The 20,848-nt window shown below is 33.6% G+C and overlaps 1 protein-coding gene across 1 annotated transcript; it reads right to left on the reverse strand.

Moving 5' to 3' along the window:
* Nucleotides 1-4,330: 4,330 nt before the first annotated feature.
* LOC110920850 lies at nucleotides 4,331-8,881 on the reverse strand. Its single transcript, XM_022165053.2, has 7 exons — nucleotides 8,656-8,881; nucleotides 7,490-7,653; nucleotides 6,946-7,387; nucleotides 6,762-6,860; nucleotides 5,881-5,991; nucleotides 5,535-5,713; nucleotides 4,331-4,859 (listed from the first exon to the last, which is right to left on the reverse strand). Exons 2-7 carry the CDS (start codon nucleotides 7,583-7,585, stop codon nucleotides 4,650-4,652), a joined length of 1,137 nt encoding a protein of 378 aa, XP_022020745.1. The 5' UTR covers nucleotides 7,586-7,653; nucleotides 8,656-8,881; the 3' UTR covers nucleotides 4,331-4,649.
* Nucleotides 8,882-20,848: the final 11,967 nt, after the last annotated feature.

Genomic DNA, 20,848 nt, shown 5'->3' on the forward strand with positions numbered 1-20,848 from the left:
TACTGAGTAGTAGTACCAAATTTATCGAACTAAAAGATTATCAAACTCAATCCGGTACCGACTTTTGGCGTTTTATGTACCAGTCTGTTGTTTTTTTACCTTCATGTATTGATAACGAACCGATATTTTAGATACAAGTACCGGTTAACAGCAAGCTTATCAAAATTAAAAAGTAAAGAAGATAACAATTATTATAATGTGAAAATAATAAAACCATAAAACACTATATATAGTATTTTATTATATTATGATTACTATTCATTTCATTCAACTATTAATATATAGGAGAATTTAGAAAAGTCTATATATATATAACCAAAAAATTATATAAATGAATTTCGAAAAGTCTTTATATATATAACCAAGTCACATACTTGGTCAAACTAAAAGCTTTTATTTTTATTTTTTTGTTTTCGCCTCTTATATTATAATATACACTTTTAATCTTTACTGATTTGATTTTCATGCGATGGCCGCCTGATGCATAATGCAGGCAACCCCACTAGACTAGTGCGGAAGTCCTTCCCGCACACCATCATATCCGGCATACCACTAGTTAATACTACAAACAACTTCCACCAAGTTGACTATTTAGCATCTATTTACAGTAATATAGTATTTTTATTCTGGTTTAAAACAGAAAAGTTAATGTAATTAGTATAAGCCTTTTTTAAAGTCAAGTCATTACATTACATATCTACGTGACATGAGACATCAAGATCAGTCAATTTATGACAAGGATGGTGGTAGTTTAAAATACATGAATGAGTCTAGTCGGGCCTTAGTGTCCCATCATCGTGTTTAATAAGGAGTTAATTAAAATACACGTTAACGTTGTCTTCACTTCATGGCCAGCTTAGCCTAGAGTCTGTCCTACTTGTCTTGGCATTTATAAGAAAATTAGCAAATGCTACAAATACAAGATGTTGATATGATATCGTGTGGGAGAAGTATATTAAGACCAGTGGCGGATCTTGCCCGTTGAACGTGATAGGGCCGAAAGACACGGACACTAAAAAAAGCCCGGGCCAAACATAGTATATATAAAAAATTTCGATCGAAATGCGGAAAATTAACGCTACGGCCGAAAAACTTGCCCGGGCCGTGGCCCTGCCAGAGCCCTATTAAGATCCGCCCATGATTAAGACTGAGACTAAACAAATAGTTGAACATCTAAGAATCAATGCATGACATGGTTATAGGTGTAAACAAGTCGAGCTGATCTAAAGATAATCTGCGAAAAAATTTAAATGAGAGGAATTAATTAAGTATATTAAACGAGAGACTAAACAAACAGTTGAACTTCAAGAATCAGTGCATGAATTGAGTATGGGTGTAAATGAGCTAAGTCGAGACAATATAGAGATTAATCTAAAAATAAAATTCAAGTTCAAGTTTGATTGATTTAGTGTAATAGTATATAGAGCATAGTCAATATTATTAGTTAGGTTTGTTATAACTATATATGTGAATATTTTTAGTATGATCTATGTATCTATACATTATATTAATAATAATAAAATTTATAGGCCCATTAGAGCTACGAAGCCTATTCGAGCTCACTATATTAAGTTCAAGCTTGGACTCGTTTATTAATAAAAGCTTATTTATAAGCTCAAGTCGGGGGCATATTTTAGCTCAGGTCAATTTGAGCTCTTAGTGAGATGATTTCGAGTCACTTGCAGACTAGGGGTGTTCATCGGGTTTCGAATTTGGATAAAAATGAACAGCCCTTTACAGCTCAGCTCGTTTACACCTTTGTACTTTGTCCATGCTAATTTTGTGGAAGTAAATTGGAACAAGTTGTATAGATAAGAAAGTAAATATATCATCTTGGAGATTGATTAATGAAAGACTTCAAACAAAGGATCATTGAAGGTAAAACGAAATGATGACTTAAAGTTCACGCAAAGTCCAAATTGTTGATTAAGATCAGAACTTCACATAGTCATGATTTATCGGGTGGAATTGCTATATGAAAAGATATAGTCAAATAGTGGAACTTTTTTGGAGCTACACTTTGATAATCATAATCTTAAAGACATAATTACGACAACCTACGAATTACATGGTTTACAAAGCTTTTTTTTTTTTTTTCCTCACAAAGTGATTGATTTGAGACCTTATTGTACAATCTTTCTAGAAAAAAAAAATATGATAAGTACATACAAAAATACATGTTTAATATATGACAACCAAAGATTAGACAATGTTGAGTGATTTTGTAATTTTTTATTATACTCCTTATTCATCACCATACAACATATTGCAATTTCGGTTATGAGAAAATGATACAACACAAATTGGATTTATTGAATATTTTAGCAAAAGAAAGAGGTGTTGGAGGAAGAATCAGGGCCGTCTTCGAAAATCTTTGAAAATATGTACGCTATGTGCGAAGGTAAAATACGGGCCCCTAAAATATAAACTTCTTAAAAAGAATATACAAAAAAAGTTTTAAATATATGAAAATGAATTACAAATTTGTGGAATCACCTCCCTCTTGCAGCGGGCTGATTTTTTACGTGGAAACGTAGATAAAAAGCACATCACACGCACATTTGGACAACGAAACGTAGAAAGAAACACGTTATAAGGGTAAATTAAGAAACTATGGAATAGTTACGTCGTAACTTTAAAAATTGTTATTTACAATCAGGTAAAACCATCGTAACCTATCCAATTTTATTTAGAAAATCCACAGAGTTGAAAGAGAATAAAAAAACAAAATAAGACTTTTTTCATAAAAAAATGGAACACACAAAACTAATTTTAGATTGAATAATATTTTAAGTAATTAACATAAATAACCATTTTTAAACTAGATTTGAGAAATAACTACGATTCACATTTTGATTTAATGTAACACAAAATTAATCAATTAATAACATTTACATTTAATGCATAGGTAACTAGGTAAGTAACATAAAGAAAAAAAAAATCAACTAAAAATAAAGCTATTAAGATTAGAACCCAAGAACTACTTGATAATAAAGTGACATGGGAACCACGGGACCGTAGGTCTCATCTTGTTATTTTCCAATTCAGGACTTCTATATTTTAAGTTCTACAACGTAACTTTATTAAAAAAAAATAATTTTTTGGGCCTCCGGAGAGTTTGGGCCTGAGCCATCGGCCACCTCCGCACACCCTCCGGGCCGGAAGAAGAATGGATGTAAACATTTTACTACATTTGTTTGAGCTTTTTTGACAATGTATAAAATTTTATTAATGATTATTTTCATTCTTCTCCCCCAAGACGTCTTTATTATGAAAACATGCAACTACAAAAAAGTATGGTAGGCTACATATATTGCACTGTGTTGTTAACCTTGCTCGCTAAATTATTAAAATTGGAACACATATATACTCTCAACATAGTAGGTGAGAAAGTATGACTAATACTCTGTAAAAACAAATAGCACCTAATACTCTCTCAAAATGGGTGACTTTAACCTAAAGTCCTAAACCAGTTACAAATATGCCTAACCTTTTTTTTGGCTCACAAGACACTAGCCCTGCTTCCAAAGATACATTTGTTGACCACCGAACTATTAACCTTCAACCACTAGGAAAGGGAAACCTTTTTCGACACCCTTTGATACCATTAGACTATAAGCACTTTGATTTGCACACCAAATGACACTAATCCTGCTTCTAAAGATACATTTGCTGACCACCGAACTATGACCTTCAACCACCAAGAAAGAAACTTTTTTCTACACCCTTGATACCACTAGGCTATAAGACTCGAAGGTATGGTGTGGGGAGGATGGGCCGCCACGTCACCCGCCACATAAGCGGGTGTGAGGATGGGCCTAAAGGGGATGGACCAAGAGGGTGGGGTATGAGCCTCTTTATGTATATATATGTATGTATGTATAGGTGTATGTGAGTGGAGGCACAGCTTGGGCGGCTGTGGGTTGCTGGTGAAGACGGGGACGGGCCAAGGGGGGCGGTGTTCCGGGGCGGCGCCGGGTCTCGCCATCCCTTGGCCATGCCCCATACCGACCAGTCTAAGCACTTTGATCTGCACACTAAACCATACATGCCACATTATCAAGTTTAACTTGCTATCTTTCAACAAAAGAACGACTTTGCAACTTGGTACGAAAGCTGCTGCTTAGAGCATGTTCAAGTCATCATCACAACAAAACCAGTTCTAAACCAACTAAATTAATACACTTCCAAACGGGTCAATTTAACCCAAACCTGTGATGCCTCGTTACCATACCTGACCTGCCACTTTGCCGGACCTAATCCTATGTGACACGACAACTAAATCTTTGTTGCAAAGAAAAACCATCAGAGAACTAAATTGATACGCAGATAAAGAAAACAGACATTACCGACTCGAGCTGCTGCTTTATACGCCATGTTCAAACCATTAACATTCGAGAACCAAAAGTTCTCTTAAAATCCTTAACGAGAATTACCAAAGGACCGACAAATTTAGGTACAATACTGTCATTATGGCATCAAATACGAGCTTAAATACTCCACAATCAACACTATTAACAGCTCCCTTGCCACGAATCAGGGGATCATCGGGCTTTCTCAAACACAATTAACTTTAGATTGTGATGAAAAGCGGGCCGAAAGCAGACATATATAAACGAATTTATTTACAAAGGCATCGATAATGGCGTCTAGAGAAGCTCCCATTCCAACTCTAGTGAGTCATGAGTTGCTAGCTTATTTGCTTTTACGTTTTCTGAAAGGGAGTGTGCAACGGGAATTGCCTCGTCAGATTTTATGTTCATTTCTGCATGGACAATGCTACATTGTGCAGCAAGTTTCTTGTACTCCTGTTTCCTTGCGGATTTCTTTTTTAAAGAAAACGCGTTTTGAATCTTTTTCTGCAGCACATTTGATCAAGAAAATGTAAGCTTTAACAAAATCCAAATAACGGATGGACCAACGCTAAGGTGCTAACCGTCAGGTTCAAGCCAGTTTTGACATAAACTCTTAAGACGAAACGCTAGCCAGTATATTAGCGGTTTGAAACAGTTTTTTTTTCTCAAAATCATTGCTTTGTATTAAAATATTAAAATGATAAAAAAAACGGTTCATGAAAATATACATATACAAAACTGAATTAGTAAAATAATTAAAAAAAATCCTAAAATACATCAGCCAGATAGTTAGACCCCCAAAACCGATCGATTTCACCCAGCCGAATTGCTTCGGTTAAGTCGGTTTCAACGGTTTACGAGCACCGTAATTAAGTGTGGCAAAATAAGGCAGACCAGCAAGATCGAGCAATGAGTCAAAATGGGTAAAAAGTACCGGGCGGGTACTTTTGTCAAATTAGTCATCCTTTTATAGAAAATTAGCGTCAAATACGATAACAAAAACAATTTTGTTTCATCAATGATCTGATTATTTGAATAAAACAATTTGAGAGGTTTCTTTTTAAGATATTTCTATTTTACTCATGTGACACATTAATAGATCTAACGTAACACATCCACTTATGAATGGGTTGAAATTGTTACCGCTAGTTTACACACATGCTAGGAGGGCTTAAATACCTTGTATGACCGTCTTGATTCTTCTTTATGGCTGTCAAGATGATATTCATTTCCATCCACTAAAACGCATGTTTCCTCAAATCCCGAATCAAGCTCATCTTCAATAGGTTCCACGATTTGCACGCTAGCTCCATTTTTAGTTTCCTCTCCTAAATCTGGACTGCAATCTGCTGAACTTCCTATATAAGTTGAATGACATAAAAAAAAAGTTGTAAATGAACCAAATGATAGAACTAAGTTGGTGACATAAATACGAAAGGCACCTTTAAACTTTGATATGCAGACTAGAAAGGCAAGAGTATATAATATATGAGTGAAACAGAATGAATTGATGTAACTGCATTACCTGTATGAGGCCAAATAATCTCGTCATCAACAGATTGACCACACTTAGCATTAGCACCGACATTTGAACCTATCTGAGTAAGAGGCACATGCCTGCTATTTTCGCACGAATCTGCAATCAGAAGAGCAAAACAAACAGTAAGAATATTGAAGATTAAGATTACCCTTACAGATGCAATCTGATATTTGACCGGGTCACTGTGAAATGAAAACTAGATGCATATTGCATGAGTTATGTTAGACCACACACAAGACACAGCCCAAGTGGGTTGCTTCTAGGATTTATAATTTATTTTATATATGTAATTATGTTATTTCCTAAGCTATAGTATTCCCATATAAACAGTTATGCTATTTCTTAAGTTAAAAACAATTCCATATAAGATTAGGGGAATAAGTACTCATGTTTAATTCACATATACGATGTGTTGCTCTGTGTACAACCAGAAGCTATGTCTCTCTCTCATATCTCTACCATATTAGCCTTTTTATCGAATAAAACATTCACAATTTTGTCATCCCTTTGGTTGTTTTTACATATTGCCTCCTTATAAACCCTATTTTAACCAATTACATGATTTTCCACCTCAAGTCCCTGAAGCGTTTGTCAGATCGCCTCACGTGTCATGCCCGGTTTTTAAAACCAAGATTAAAAGCAAGCTGCTTTTGTACTTTGCTTGTATATACTTACTTTCAGTATGCATATCGTTTGGTCTTGCACGTTATTATACTCGTTATCCCACATTAATTCCAATGTGCAACTTTTGGTAGATGTAAAAATATAGTAAACCACCCATCCCCAATTGTTACGCAAATTTGTTGTATTGACTTTTCTCCGACGATATCTACTTTAATTGGAAACCAAGAGTTCATAAAAGCTACCTGTATTAGATCCATCATTATCAATGGACTGAGAAGTCGATGTATTAGAAGTAGCCTGCGAACCCGCCTGAGGAACCACCCCATTACTTTCACATGTACCTGCAGCCCACAGCAGATAACACGAAGAATAATAAAATATTTAAATATTTAAACGTGGCAAAAGATTAATTTATGAAGAAATTACCTTTACGTTCTGCTCTTAAGATGTTGCTAGAGGAGATACGTCTAGATCTTTTCACTACCTTTGCACTGGGTTTAGTAAATACAGTCGTGACGGGGGTTTCGTTCAATATCTCGTCACAATTTGCTTCATCTTTATCACTTATTTCCCAATTAAACGATGCAGCAGACCAGTCTTCCCAAACATCGTTGTTGGAGTTTGATTTATCCTCAGAAATACCCTTGACACGAACAGGGTCGATATTGATAGCATCTTCCTTGATGTTTGATATCGGTTTCTTGTGTATTCCGAATTCGAGATACGGGTTAAGTAACAAGTCAGCACTAGCAACTCTAGAGAGATCCTTTGATGATGGTGGAAGCAGATCCTGCATGACATCAGAACAGAATCTTTTCATACCTGCGCCGACAGTCTGAACTTGATTTTCAACGTATTTAGCTGTTTCCTGAGAGATGTGGTCACACAAGTTATGTTACGGGTGAAAAAAAAATGAAAATAAAAACTTAAAATCATGAATGGTTCAAGGATGAATGATAAGTGGTTATACCTGAGACATAGCTTCTTCAACCTCCAAACACATTGCTTCAAACTTTTGGTATATATGACCAACCCATGCAATACCTTTAAGATCCATGGAATCCATTTATCAGAACAAGAAACACACCTTTATGTAGCTTTGCTTAATAAACCTCCAAGATAGTATATCAGTGCCTGTGAAAAAAAAATGTTTGTTTCGATTAGAAGGCTACAAGTTAGCAACAAGCAAAACGGCCATGTGGATATCACTAACTACCATGTGGAAACAAACAATTCAAACTAGTTAGTTGACTTTTCTGTTGTATAATTTTGGCAACAATCACTTCCTTCCTCCCTTCCCTCTTAACAAATGATAAAATCAGTATAAACCTCAATTCTTGGTTCAAGAATATAGACGCATTTTTAGCAACATCAATTTAGATTTTTTTTTATTTATCCTTATAAATATGTACCAATAACTTCAAGGCACTCTACTACATGTCCGATTACCAAAGTAGGTAAAGCCATAAAGACCAGTACGGATTCATCGAATACATAAAAAATTTGAAAACTAAAATAGTTAAACATCCCCACGGTATGAAGCCCCGCACAAAGTTAGTTTCGTTCTGTACAATTTGTTTATTTCACAAGTCATCCTGTTCGACCGTTTGCCACTCAAGCACATAATCTACAAACCTCGAATCATGTCTGCCTTAATACACACTTGTAGCAAAGATAAGCGCATACACGGTTTAACGCTTTTAACACGAAACTTCCATTTTTTCTATCTACTTAATTATCCATTTATTCCTTAATCTTTTCTTCCTCTATCTCTATTCTCCCTTTCATAACAATAAAAACAGAACATAAGAAACCAAGTACCCTATGATCGGACTAATTATCATTCATCACAGTGGTAGATATGAATCTATGATCAAATCCTACAAAACCAACCCTAAATCCCGGTAACTTCTATCATTTATCTTCGCATAGATTCATCAAAAACACATAAAATCATAAACACTTATATTAGGTCAAATCACGATCATCGATTCTACATAACAATAACCAACGTCTATCATATAAAACACCATACGCGTATAAGAACGAACAATAATCGAATTTAAAAAAACCACAAAATTGAACATATTATACATATATGTGGATGATCAATAGAGTGATCGCAAAGGCACTTACGATTGGGCGATGGAGAGGAGAAACCCTAAGAGGAGCGATGAAGAAGAGAAACCCTAAAGAGGAGGGCGGAGGAGACGGAGGGAGGGTTTAGGGGGAGAAGAGTTTGAGTTTGAGTGAGGGAATCGGAGACGTAGATACGGAGATAACCATGGTTTAGTTTACGTTTCTTCTACACCTTCTTACTTGCTTCCTTCCTGCACGTGTTTCTTGCAATTTCATCCCCAAGTTACAAACAAAACTCGCACTTTTGTTATTTTTATCACTTTTGAATTATTCTTATACCAAATTATCACTTTTGTTTCGGGGGGTATTTGGCTTAGCTTTTAATTTTTTGCTTATATTTATATTAGGTTATAACCTCGTGTATTACACGGACGGATTGAATAAATGAATTTTATATACTAAACTAGGTTAGAACCCCGTGTATTACACGGGCTGAATAAATGTAATTTTATATACTAAATTAAAAAAATATTCTTTAAAAAGCTCGTTTATTACACGGGTTGAACAAATATAATTTTATATATTAAAATTATATCTCTAAGAATCTCATGTAATGTATTGTACTGAATAAATGTAATTTTATATATCAAATAATAAAAACTCGTCATTTGTACGGGTTGAATAAATCTAATTATATACACTAAATAATAAAAAAAGTTATATTTTTAAAAACACTGTGTATTACACAAGTAAAATAAATGTAATTTTATAACCTTGTATATTACTGGGGTTGGATAAATGTAATTTTATAAACTAAATAATAAAAAAGTTATATCCTTATAAACCTCGTGTATTATACGGGTTGAATAAATCTAATTATATGTACTAAATCATCATCACCTTCATCATACTCAGTAAATCCCACCAATAGCAAAGCTAAGGTAGGGTCTGAGGAGGGTAAGATGTAGAGGCTGCTTTCAGTGAGACCCCCGCCTGGATAGTAGTTCTGCATCAAGCCTTGGACATAAGGCACATAACACTTAGCAATCGGGACAAAGACCGATTAGTGTATGTTCCCTTTTGTCTTTCTGTTATCAACGCCACAACATGATGATGATGCATTATTAACCGTCCGCCGCTTTTAACGTTATTTTCACGAACTTAGTAAAATAATGTTAAAATTAGTGCAATTTCACTTTTGTCATCCGAGCGTCCACAGTCCACACATATATATTATATACGCATACCGCAAGCGGGGCGAATATATACTAAATAATAAAAAAGTTATATCTTTAAAAACACCATGTATTACACGGGTTAAATAAATGTAATTTTGTATAGTAAATAATAAGCTATTGGATTCGTTTAAAAATCATAAATTTGGTTCGATTTAATTCGAATAAAAAATATAATTATATTATTAGCTTCTCTTCCTAATTAGTGTTTTTTAAAGTTTGATCTGATGTCTAATAAGTTATTTTATATATTTTGTTTGTACTTTAAATTTTTTATATGAGTGTATTATTGCTTTTTGAAGTTTAAGATTATTGTTTTGTAATATAATTTAAAAAATATCTTTAATTTATAACTTAAATTTGAAATTAATATATTATTAGGAAAAAATAGAATGATTCTATCCAACATTCAAAGTAAGATAAGATTTAATATTAATTAATTATTTACTTGTATTGTAAGGGTTGAATAAATATAATTTTATATACCAAATAATAATAAAAAAACTATATCTTTAAAGACCCCGTGTATTACACGGGTTGAATAAATATAATTTTGTATACCTAATAATAAAAAAAAATATATCTTTAAAAACCCCGTGTATTAAATGGGTTGAAAAAATGTAATTTGTATACTAAATAATAAAAAAAAAGTAATACTTTAAAGAACCTCACGTATTGCACGGGTTAAATAAGTATAATTTTACATATAAATAATACAAAGGTTAAAAGTTAAGTTTGTTTTTACAAACTAAACTCAATCAAATAAAATCGTCTTTCTCAAAGTTTATATATACCATTACATTTTTGGTATAATACCATGTTTATTATATTAATATAATATCATTATCAAACTATCAATATAATGTTAATGTTATATTAAAATGAAAGCATGTGAAATACTAACTAATATCATTATCAAACTATCAATATAATGTTCATGTTATATTAAAATTAAAGCATGTGAAATACTAACTTACATAATGTTAATATTCTTTTAATTTTGATTAATATATTAGTTACTTTGTATATATGGATAATATGTATTGTTTAATTACATTTATAAGTATTCAATATATAAGTATTGATCGTGTCATATATATTATTGATATTAAACAAACAGTTTATATAAATCAATCGGTTAATTTGGTCCTATATATATATGGATAATATGTATTGTTTAATTACATTTATAAGTATTTAATATATAGGTATTGATCGTGTCATATATATTATTGATATTAAACAAACAGTTTATATAAATCAATGGTTTGTTTATTTATAAATAATTATATGAGATTAAATTAAAATAATAATTATTTATAAGAGATGGCCTAATATGATGACAAGTGTCCCTAAAGAGGTTTCTTTTATTATATAGTATAGATAATAAAACAATATATCTTTAAAAACCAAATTTGTTGCACGGGTTGAATAAATATAATTTTATATATTAAATAATAAAAAGTTATATCTATAAGAACCATATTGTACGGGTTGAATAAATATAATTTTATATACCAAATAAAAAAGTTATATCTTTAAAACCATGTGTATTACACGGGTTGAATAAATGTAATCTTTAAAAAGCTTCATTTATTACACAGTTTGAATAAATGTAATTTTATATACCAAATAATAAAGAGTTACATCTTTAAAAATATGTGTATTACACGTGTTGAATAAATGTAATTTTCTATACTAAATAATAAATAATATATATCCCTAAAAAACCCCGTGTATTGTACGAATTGAATAAATATAACTTTATATATCAAATAATAAAAAGTTATATCTTAAAAAATCTCATGTATTACACAGGTCGAATAAATGTAATTTTGTATAGTAAATAGTAAAAACGTATATCTTTAAAAAAAACCATGTGTATTACACGGGTTTAATAAATCAAATTTTATATACCAATAATAAAAAAGTCATATCTTTCAATATACTAATGGATAATACTCGATACGCGATGAATATGGTGATTGTGAAAATGGTTCTTGAAAAGAATATATGTTATTCAAGAAGCAAATTAGCGTCTATTTGAGTGATAAAATGTTGGTACCAAATCCGACAAATTGATTTATAAATTATGTAATAAAATTGATATAATAATTTTTTTAGTAATGAAAATAAAATATTTCATATATTAATACAAAGTTTGGTTTTCGTGATAAATAATTTGTTTTATTTAGAAATATGTTAAATTAACAATTTAAATTTTAGAATAATATTTTATTAGAAAAATAGAAGAATGGTATTCAAAATTTAAAGTTTTATGAAATTTAATATTTGCTCATTATTCATTTCTTTATTTAATTAATATAAGATAAGTTTAGAAGTGAGGCGAGAAAATCATAAAATAAATGTAGCGACGTCTCAATAAATTTAACCCTTTGTTTAAAACTTGTAAATGTAACGAAGTCTCAATAAATTTAACCATTTGTTTAAAACTAACGAAGTCTCAATAAATTTAACCATTTATTTAAAACTTGTAAATGTATAAATGACAAATAATAGAGTAAATTACGTTTTTGGCCCCTGTGGTTATATCACTTTTACTATATTAACCCAAAATAAGAATTTTTAACATATCTGCCCCCATGGTCTTTATAACTAACCATTTTGGCCCCTAAGTCTAACCATTTTGGCCCCCATGGTCTCTATAACTAACCATTTTGGCCCTCATGATCTCTAGACTTAGGGGCCAAAATGGTTAGTTATAGAGACCATGGGGGCAGATATGTTAAAAATTCTTATTTTGGGCTAATATAGTAAAAGTGATATAACCGCAGGGGTCAAAAACGTAATTTACTCTAAATAATATTAGTTAATTTTTTTTAAGTTTTGTAAAATCTATTTGATACCAAACTAAACAAAACGTTCAAATATATAGTTAATATCAAGAGTAAATTACAATTTTGGCCCCTATGGTTATATCACTTTTACCCTTTTAGCCAAAAATGAATCTTTTAACATTTGAGCCCCCAACGTCTTTTTTTCTAACCCTTTTGGCCCCTAACACTAACCTCATCCATTTACTTTTAGGGGCCAAAAGGGTTCGAAAAAAAGATGTTGGGGTCCAAAAGGGTTATAAAAAAAGACGTTGAGAGCTCAGATGTTAAAAAAATTCTTTTGGGGCTAAAATGATAAAAGTGATAAAACCACAGGGGCCAAAATCGTAATTTACTCTAATATCAAATTAGATAACTAAGTTTGAATTTGAAGTAAATAGATAAATATAAAAGTAATAATTAAACTAAATAATATTTAGTATGAGGATTATCTACAATTAATTAAAAGAGATTAAACTAAAATAATAATTATCCATAAGAAATGGCCTAATATGATGACAAGTGTCTCCAAATTGGTTTCTTTTATTAGTATAGATTTTAAAGTAGCTTATAGCTTATTTTTCTATCATTTGATAAGCTCTTTTTAAGTGTTTGGCAATTGACGGGAAGCATGACTTTTTTTTTTTTGAACGGCAAATTTTGGATCACTGACGGACCACTGGAGTATCATCGTGCCACTAGCGGAACCACCCGATCATATCCATCTCCACTAGGCATAATGTCTATACACCAATTCAGGAGGAAACCCAATAAATATGGGAAAACCTCCTTTGTGGGAATCGAACCCAGGACCTATTGGTCCCAAAGCCTTATCGCACCCCAAAGATGCCACTAGGCTATAAAGCCATGGACGGAAACATGACTATCTAAGGACAAAATTTATGACCCACCAGTGCAATGATGGGTAATTCTTGCGCCATGTTGCACAATAAATGGAATGTGGCTATTTTGGTAAACGAAAAGTAAAGATCAACTCTAATCTCTACTATAATAAAGGAAAACTTTACAATCCTGTGTGGCAATCTCCCAAGCCCTGTCACACCCTGACTTTTGCGGAAGCGTGATTATGGTGTGACTTTCTTAATATCATTGCATTCAATCATAACATCAACTATATGACAAAACCATAGGTTTGTCATCCATTAAATAAGTTTAAAATATAACAACATCGTTTTAAAACGTAGACTACAAATTCTAGTTTTACAAATCGTACAATCGTTTTTGAGTTCATTAAGGACTCGTCAAAAGATATTGAATAATACCAAGGTTTGGAAAACATGTCTCGTCCAGGAATAAGACACACCATCCAAACTCAAAGACCATGGATGACATCTTAATTCTTAACGCAGCATAAAAACTTCCAACGCCCGCCAGATCCATTAAAATTTCCTGAAATACATGTAGTTTGAAAAACATCAACAAAAGTTGAGCGAGTTCATGTGTTTGTTTGTGTGTATGTATAAACCTTTGAAAATGTTGTAAGTATGTATGTAAGTCCCTGGTATGTAGCAATAAGGAAAAAGAGATCACCAATGGTTTGCAAGGCCATTGATATGTGTGAAGTGATGCAGGAAGACTCAAACCTAGCAGATTTGTTACCGGGCTTCGGCTCGAAGACATAGTCACCACATGGTCCGCTCTGCGGACTCAGGGGTGGGGCTCGCTACACCCAAATAGATCTATCACTCATGCCCCTCGGTCCTTTAACGAGGATTGATGGCCTTAATCACCCTACTCATTCACATGATCTAGTAGTAAAAACCCTCCCTATGCTTACCATACCATGTAAATAAATGTCTGTAATAGTTTGTAACATGTATTTCACCCCCAAAGTACAAAACTGAAAACAGTAAAGAGAAAAGGGGAAACATGAACTCACAGTATTGCGTCTTCAGTATGTGTAACCCAAGTCTCCTCAGCCAACACGACTACCTACAGTGTACTAACGTCTATTAGACGAACGGGCCGTGCCTTTGCTTAATATGAAGGTTTTTGAGTTACGTTTCTTGTGTTCTCAACATTATTCCAAGTTATAATTATTAGTTAAAATAATTATTTTAACTTTAAATTATAGTTAATGTTTGGAATAATCGTTAATCAATATTTCGTATTCCTACTTCTCAAGTATTTTAATTTCGTATTTCCTTCCCAAGGGTGGGGGTATCTCATACATGTATTTTCGTATTTGTATTTGTATATCTTGCCAAACGATGGCGTCGTATTTCGGTGTATTGTTTTAAATAAAAAAATATGTTAATATATTCCCAACATATATTTCCAAAACCATATATTTCAAGTCTCACTTATATATACATAAACTTATTTTGTTCATTCATGTATTATCCCAGAAAATATATTTTTCTCAAAAATTATATATATTCTAAATATACTAGGAAAATATATTTTTAACCCCCAAAAATAATATATATTCTCGTTGTCAAAAATATGATATACTTGGTAATATTTACGAAATCATATTTTCACTTCTTTCACTTCCAAAATTAGATTTACCAAAAATATAGTGTAACGGCATATCCCGAAATATTTCATAAGTCACGTTTTAGCGTTTCGTATTGCAATAATAATTGCGTACTTAAATATTTATTTCGTAAGAGTTTTGGTATTATTTTGGAGTCGTAATTCCATGGTATTCCTAAGTTATATTATTTCATCCTAAAAATAATATAACTAGTTCACAAAATAAACAAACAATCAATCACACAAGCATTTTAGTGTAAAATATATATTCTAAATATATATTTATCAAATTTTATTCACGAAAATCAACCTCCGGCACTTAGTATTTTTGGTAATGGAGATAAGAAGTTTTCTAGGCTTAGCTGGATACTATAGACGATTTATCAAAGATTTTTCTAAGATAGCCGTACCTTTAACTAAGTTAACCTGTAAAGCCGCTAAGTTTGAATGGGGACCTAGACAAGAAGAAGCCTTTAAGATTCTAAAGCATAGGTTGACGAATGCACCAATCTTAGCTCTACCCGAGGGAACAGAAGACTTTGAAGTATATTGTGATGCTTCAAAATTAGGTTATGGATGTGTGTTAATGCAACGCAAGAAGGTAATTGCGTATGCTTCTAGACAACTGAAAAAGCACGAAGAAAATTATACGACTCATGATCTAGAATTAGGAGCCATAATCTTTGCCCTTAAGATATGGAGACATTATTTGTATGGAAGTAAGTTTACTGTTTATACAGATCATAAGAGTTTAAGATATATATTTGGGCAAAAAGAGTTAAAAATGAGACAAAGAAGATGGATGGAGATGTTAAGCGATTACGACTGTGATATCCAATATCACGAAGGAAAGGCAAATGTAGTTGCAGACGCCTTAAGTCGTAAGTACCATGAGAAACAAAAACGAGTCCGTGCTCTGAGGATAAATCTACAAGTAGATTTAATAGCACAAATCAAAGAAGTTCAGAAAACAGCAATCCAAGATGATGCTGAAGGAATGAAAGGTTACCTAAAAGAACTAGAACAAGGAAATGATGGAATTTGGAAATTCCATAAGAAACGAATTTGGGTACCTAAGCAAGGAGAGTTAAGAAGTAAGATTTTAGAAGAAGCTCATAAATCTAGGTATACCATGCACCCAGGAAATAATAAGATGTACCAAGATTTAAGAAATAATTTTTGGTGGATAGGAATGAAAAAGGATATAGCTGAATACGTATCCAAATGCTTAACTTGTTCACAAGTTAAAGCTGAACACCAGAAACCTTCAGGATTACTTCAACAATTAGAAATGCCTATATGGAAATGGGAACTCATAACAATGGATTTTGTTACAAAGTTACCCAAAACCAAAAGAGGTAATGATGCGATTTGGGTAATTGTAGACCGATTAACCAAATCAGCTCATTTCTTACCAATGAAAGAAACCTTTAGCATGGAAAGGTTAGCACAACTGTACGTGGACGAAGTAGTATCTCTACATGGAGTCCCGCTCTCCATTGTATCGGATAGAGATAGTCGTTTTACATCTCATTTCTGGACAAGTTTTCAGAAAGCAATGGGAACTCGACTAAATCTAAGTACTGCTTATCATCCACAAACAGACGGACAAAGTGAATGGACAATACAAACTCTAGAAGACATGCTCCGAGCATGTGTAATTGACTTTGGTGGTAACTGGGATAGCCATTTACCATTAATTGAATTCTCCTACAACAATAGTTATCATTCAAGCATCGAAGCTGCACCATTCGAAGCACTGTATGGACGCAAGTGCAGAACCCCAGTATGTTGGGCAGAAATAGGAGAAAATCAATTATCAGGTCCTGAAATTGTACAAGAAACTACTGACAAGATAACACAGATGAAGGAAAGATTAAAAACAGCCAGAGATCGCCAGAAAAGCTATGCAGACAATCGTCGCAAGCCTTTAGAATTTCAAGTCGGCGATAAAGTACTTTTAAAAGTTTCTCCTTGGAAAGGAGTAGTACGCTTCGGTAAGAAAGGAAAGCTAAGTCCAAGGTACGTTGGACCATTCCCCGTGATTCAACGAATAGGACCAGTTGCTTATCGTTTACAACTACCAGAAGAATTGGCTGGAGTACATGATGTATTTCATGTATCCAATCTCAAGAAATGTTTAGCAGATGAATCCCTGGTAGTACCTCTTCAAGATGTAGAGGTGAACGAAAAGTTGAAATTTATAGAGAAACCACTACAGATCGAAGATAGAAAAGTCAAATTTCTCAAACACAAACGACTGGTGTTGGTTAAAGTCAAATGGAATTCCAGGAGAGGACCAGAATACACTTGGGAGCTAGAATCAGAAATGAAGCGCAAATATCCTCATTTATTCCAATAAATCTCGAGGACGAGATTTTTCTTAAGGTGGGGAGGATGTAACAACTGCCACTAAAATCCATAATTAGGATAATAATTAGGTAATAAGAAAACCCTAATTAAGAAACCTAAGTGATTCCGCATAAAACCTAAAATTTTCGTAACAATCGGAATCAGGATCAGGGCCCTAAAACTCAGGAGGGGTTAAACCCTAGTGATGTTTATCCTCTAAATTGCTGTAGAAACGAAATTGATTCGTTTAACTTACTCACCAAGGCTAATAGGGACACGAAACAACCTAGGCTAAGAAATAGACCCGTCGCGCCACGCGACGGGTATACATGTCTTCTTCGCGTGGCGCGAGGGAGGACATTTTTCAGGTATAAATAAGGGACGTTGGCACTTGAACTTTGGTACAAAATCGACGTCCAAATTCTCTGTAACCATCGAGTTATAGCGAATATCGTTCACACAAAACACACACCGATCACGAAGTGCTGCCGCAATCAGGGTAATAACTCGATCGCTATTACGATTCAACGTCCGATCGATTATAACTATCCAACGATAGTCCAGGTGCTGCTCAATTGAGCTTGTACTTTGATTATTCGTCGTGATTTCGACTTGAATATTTGAGTGCTGTTCGAATTCGGACTATGCTCTGTTATTCGTTGTGAATCCGATTGAATTATCGAGTATTGCACTGATTAATCGTTGTGAAGGTTTAATCTCGTGAATTGTCGTAACTGCTGTATTAGTTACTAACCTGCCTGTGTGTGCATTGTGTTAAACTAGGTGTAATCAAGGCTAATCAGTAGGCTTATATCTATTGCTCGTTAATTTGCAATGTGAGTCATTCCCCTTTTATAAACTCTTTTCTCACAGTTTGTGAGTCATTCTTCTTTTTAAATTGTTTTCTCACAGATTGTGAGTAAGTATTACAATACCTCAAATTATTTTTAAGGTTATAATTACAGGGATTAAGTCTTTGTAATCAACAAATTACAGCTGGTATGTGGGGTATTGTGCACATTACTATTATTATCACTCTATGTGAGTGAATATTACTCTATGTGAGTGATTATTACTCTGTGTGAATAAACCGTCACTATTAGGGCAACGGGACCAATAGTGATATGACCACAGTCACAGATCCGGTCGAGTGACAAATACCCATTCTTGATAATTGGTTGATAGAAACATTGTAATCGCTCTTAATACTGTGATTTATAACTAACGGGTCGTTTTAGAAAATGGAATGATTCACTCAGTATTTCCCCGCTGACAAAACCTTTTTCAAACATGTTTCAGGTGATCTGTGTGATCCAGGAAAAGTGCAGTAAAGCACTATCAAGCTCAGAGAATTGGCTCAGTGTAAATAAATGAATAAAACCTGTTTTGGAAAATAAAGATTTCTATGTGAAATCAAGCATTTTCCGGTGAAAAGATCCTGTTGTAAAAAGACTTCCGCTGTCGCATAAATTAAATACCACGGGTACCACTGAAATCTGCATCGCGGACCCCGACTCCGTCCAGGGTGGGTCGGGGGCCGCGACAGAAGGTGGTATCAGAGCTAATAATTAAATTGAGCCACTGATCGAGCCACTGATTAAGCCTAAATTAAGTATTTTGTCCAAATGCTTAATTTTACTAATTGCTATTCGGTGATTATATGTTTTATTAACTGGTTATTTTAATTACAGTATGGGTAAGCAAAAGCTGTCTACTATCTACCACAAACTAGATGTGGCATCTTCTTCTAGAAACCCAGTAAACCTAGAAGAAGGAATCTTTGTCCGCAAGGCAAACTATGAGAATCCTCTTTCCCCAGAGAAAAGGGATTCGATACTTAAAAAGAGTCAGGAGAAAAAGAAACTCCGAACCAAGAGAGTTAGGTTTAACCCAGAAATCCAAGAGTTGGGTAATAATACACCTTGGGAAGATAAAATAGACGGGAAATGGGCAAATCTCTATATGCTAGCTACTGTAGCAGAAAATGCTAATCTCTAAATATCCGATAAGTTGGGTCTAGTAAGAGAAATCACAATCCCGTAAATAAATAAAATCCCAGTGTGTTTATTTCAGTTATTTCTGTACAAAAAGTAATATGCAATAAAACTTCAGTGTTTGTTTGTTAAACTTTGTTCCAAAGTTTTAACATTGCATTTTGCATATATGCTATGCAGCATGAATGAGATGTCGGAAGCATTCCAGAATCTCAACTTATATCCAGTGCCTATCGAAGTCTCTCACGACTTTACTGGTTACATTGCTGACATAGAAGAACCTGTGGAATTCAAAGCTCCACCGCTGGAAAAAGCCAAACCTAAAAAGAAGAGAAGATACGTAGGGTGGAGGAAAGTACGCCGTAGGAAACCTGCCACTAGGAGACTCCCTAAAATAGAAAATCCTGTGATTATGAGCAAGGGAAAGGGATAGAAACTGGAGAAAGTCCAAAACCACCCGAAAAGGAAATAGGAATAGATCTGAAACAAAAGGGAATAGAGATTGGCGAAAGCTCTAAACAATCTGAGGAAATCACGTTCCAAGACGAAATAGATCGCCTACTGGATAATTGTGATGTTCTAGAGCCTATCAACAATAATCTCTTCTCTTACCCGGCTACAGTTCAATTCCCACTAAACCTAGGACCAGCTATTCCAGACCCACTAGTTCATACCAGACCATTAGGCCAAATGGAGGAATGGTGGACCAATGACTGGCAATTCCAAAACATAGTCAACAGTCCTTATAGCTTTCTTCCACAATTTGACCCAGAACCACTCCCAAATCCTCCCATGAGTAATGAAAACCTAGCTGAACTCCGTCAGTTCGGTGAAGAACTGATAGGTACAGGTAATAGGATCAGGGAAATTGGGGAGCATCTAACTTGGAAGTACGATGAGAGGGAGCATCGTTACTAGAACAGTCAATTAACCCACAGAAAGCCGTATTGTATGATAGTAACTTAAAATTCTGTAAAATGGGCAATAAAACTCTGTAAAATACGGTGTGTATGGATGCATATACAATATACCATAACAAAGTAAAAGTCGAGAAATCGACAATTTTGGTTATGCTTGTATGTTGTGATAATCTATGTGTCTATCTATGTGAATTTTGTCATTGATAAGTTAGACACTAATAATTTTTACCAATTAGCAGATGGAAAACGCTAATAATGAACCAATTAATGAAGTAAATCAATCTGAGCAAGAACAGGAAGATCAATATATAACTCGACAAGATATCGAGCACTTTATCGCCCAAGGGATAGCTCATGCTATTCCAGAAATTGTAGCTGCTGTTCAGAAACCTGCCGAACCACAATTAATTCCTAGT

The sequence above is a fragment of the Helianthus annuus genome, chromosome 17 (assembly GCF_002127325.2).
Source record: "Helianthus annuus cultivar XRQ/B chromosome 17, HanXRQr2.0-SUNRISE, whole genome shotgun sequence".
Taxonomy (NCBI): domain Eukaryota; kingdom Viridiplantae; phylum Streptophyta; class Magnoliopsida; order Asterales; family Asteraceae; genus Helianthus; species Helianthus annuus.

Coding starts and splice junctions, on each gene's coding strand:
- LOC110920850 (XM_022165053.2), bottom strand. CDS start 7,585: ATGGATTCCATGGATCTTAAAGGTATTGCATGGGTTGGTCATATATAC. Junction 6,861..6,945: donor CTTAAGAGCAGAACGTAAAG/GTAATTTCTTCA, acceptor TGTGGGCTGCAG/GTACATGTGAAAGTAATGGG. Junction 4,860..5,534: donor AATCAAGACGGTCATACAAG/GTATTTAAGCCC, acceptor AATGTGCTGCAG/AAAAAGATTCAAAACGCGTT.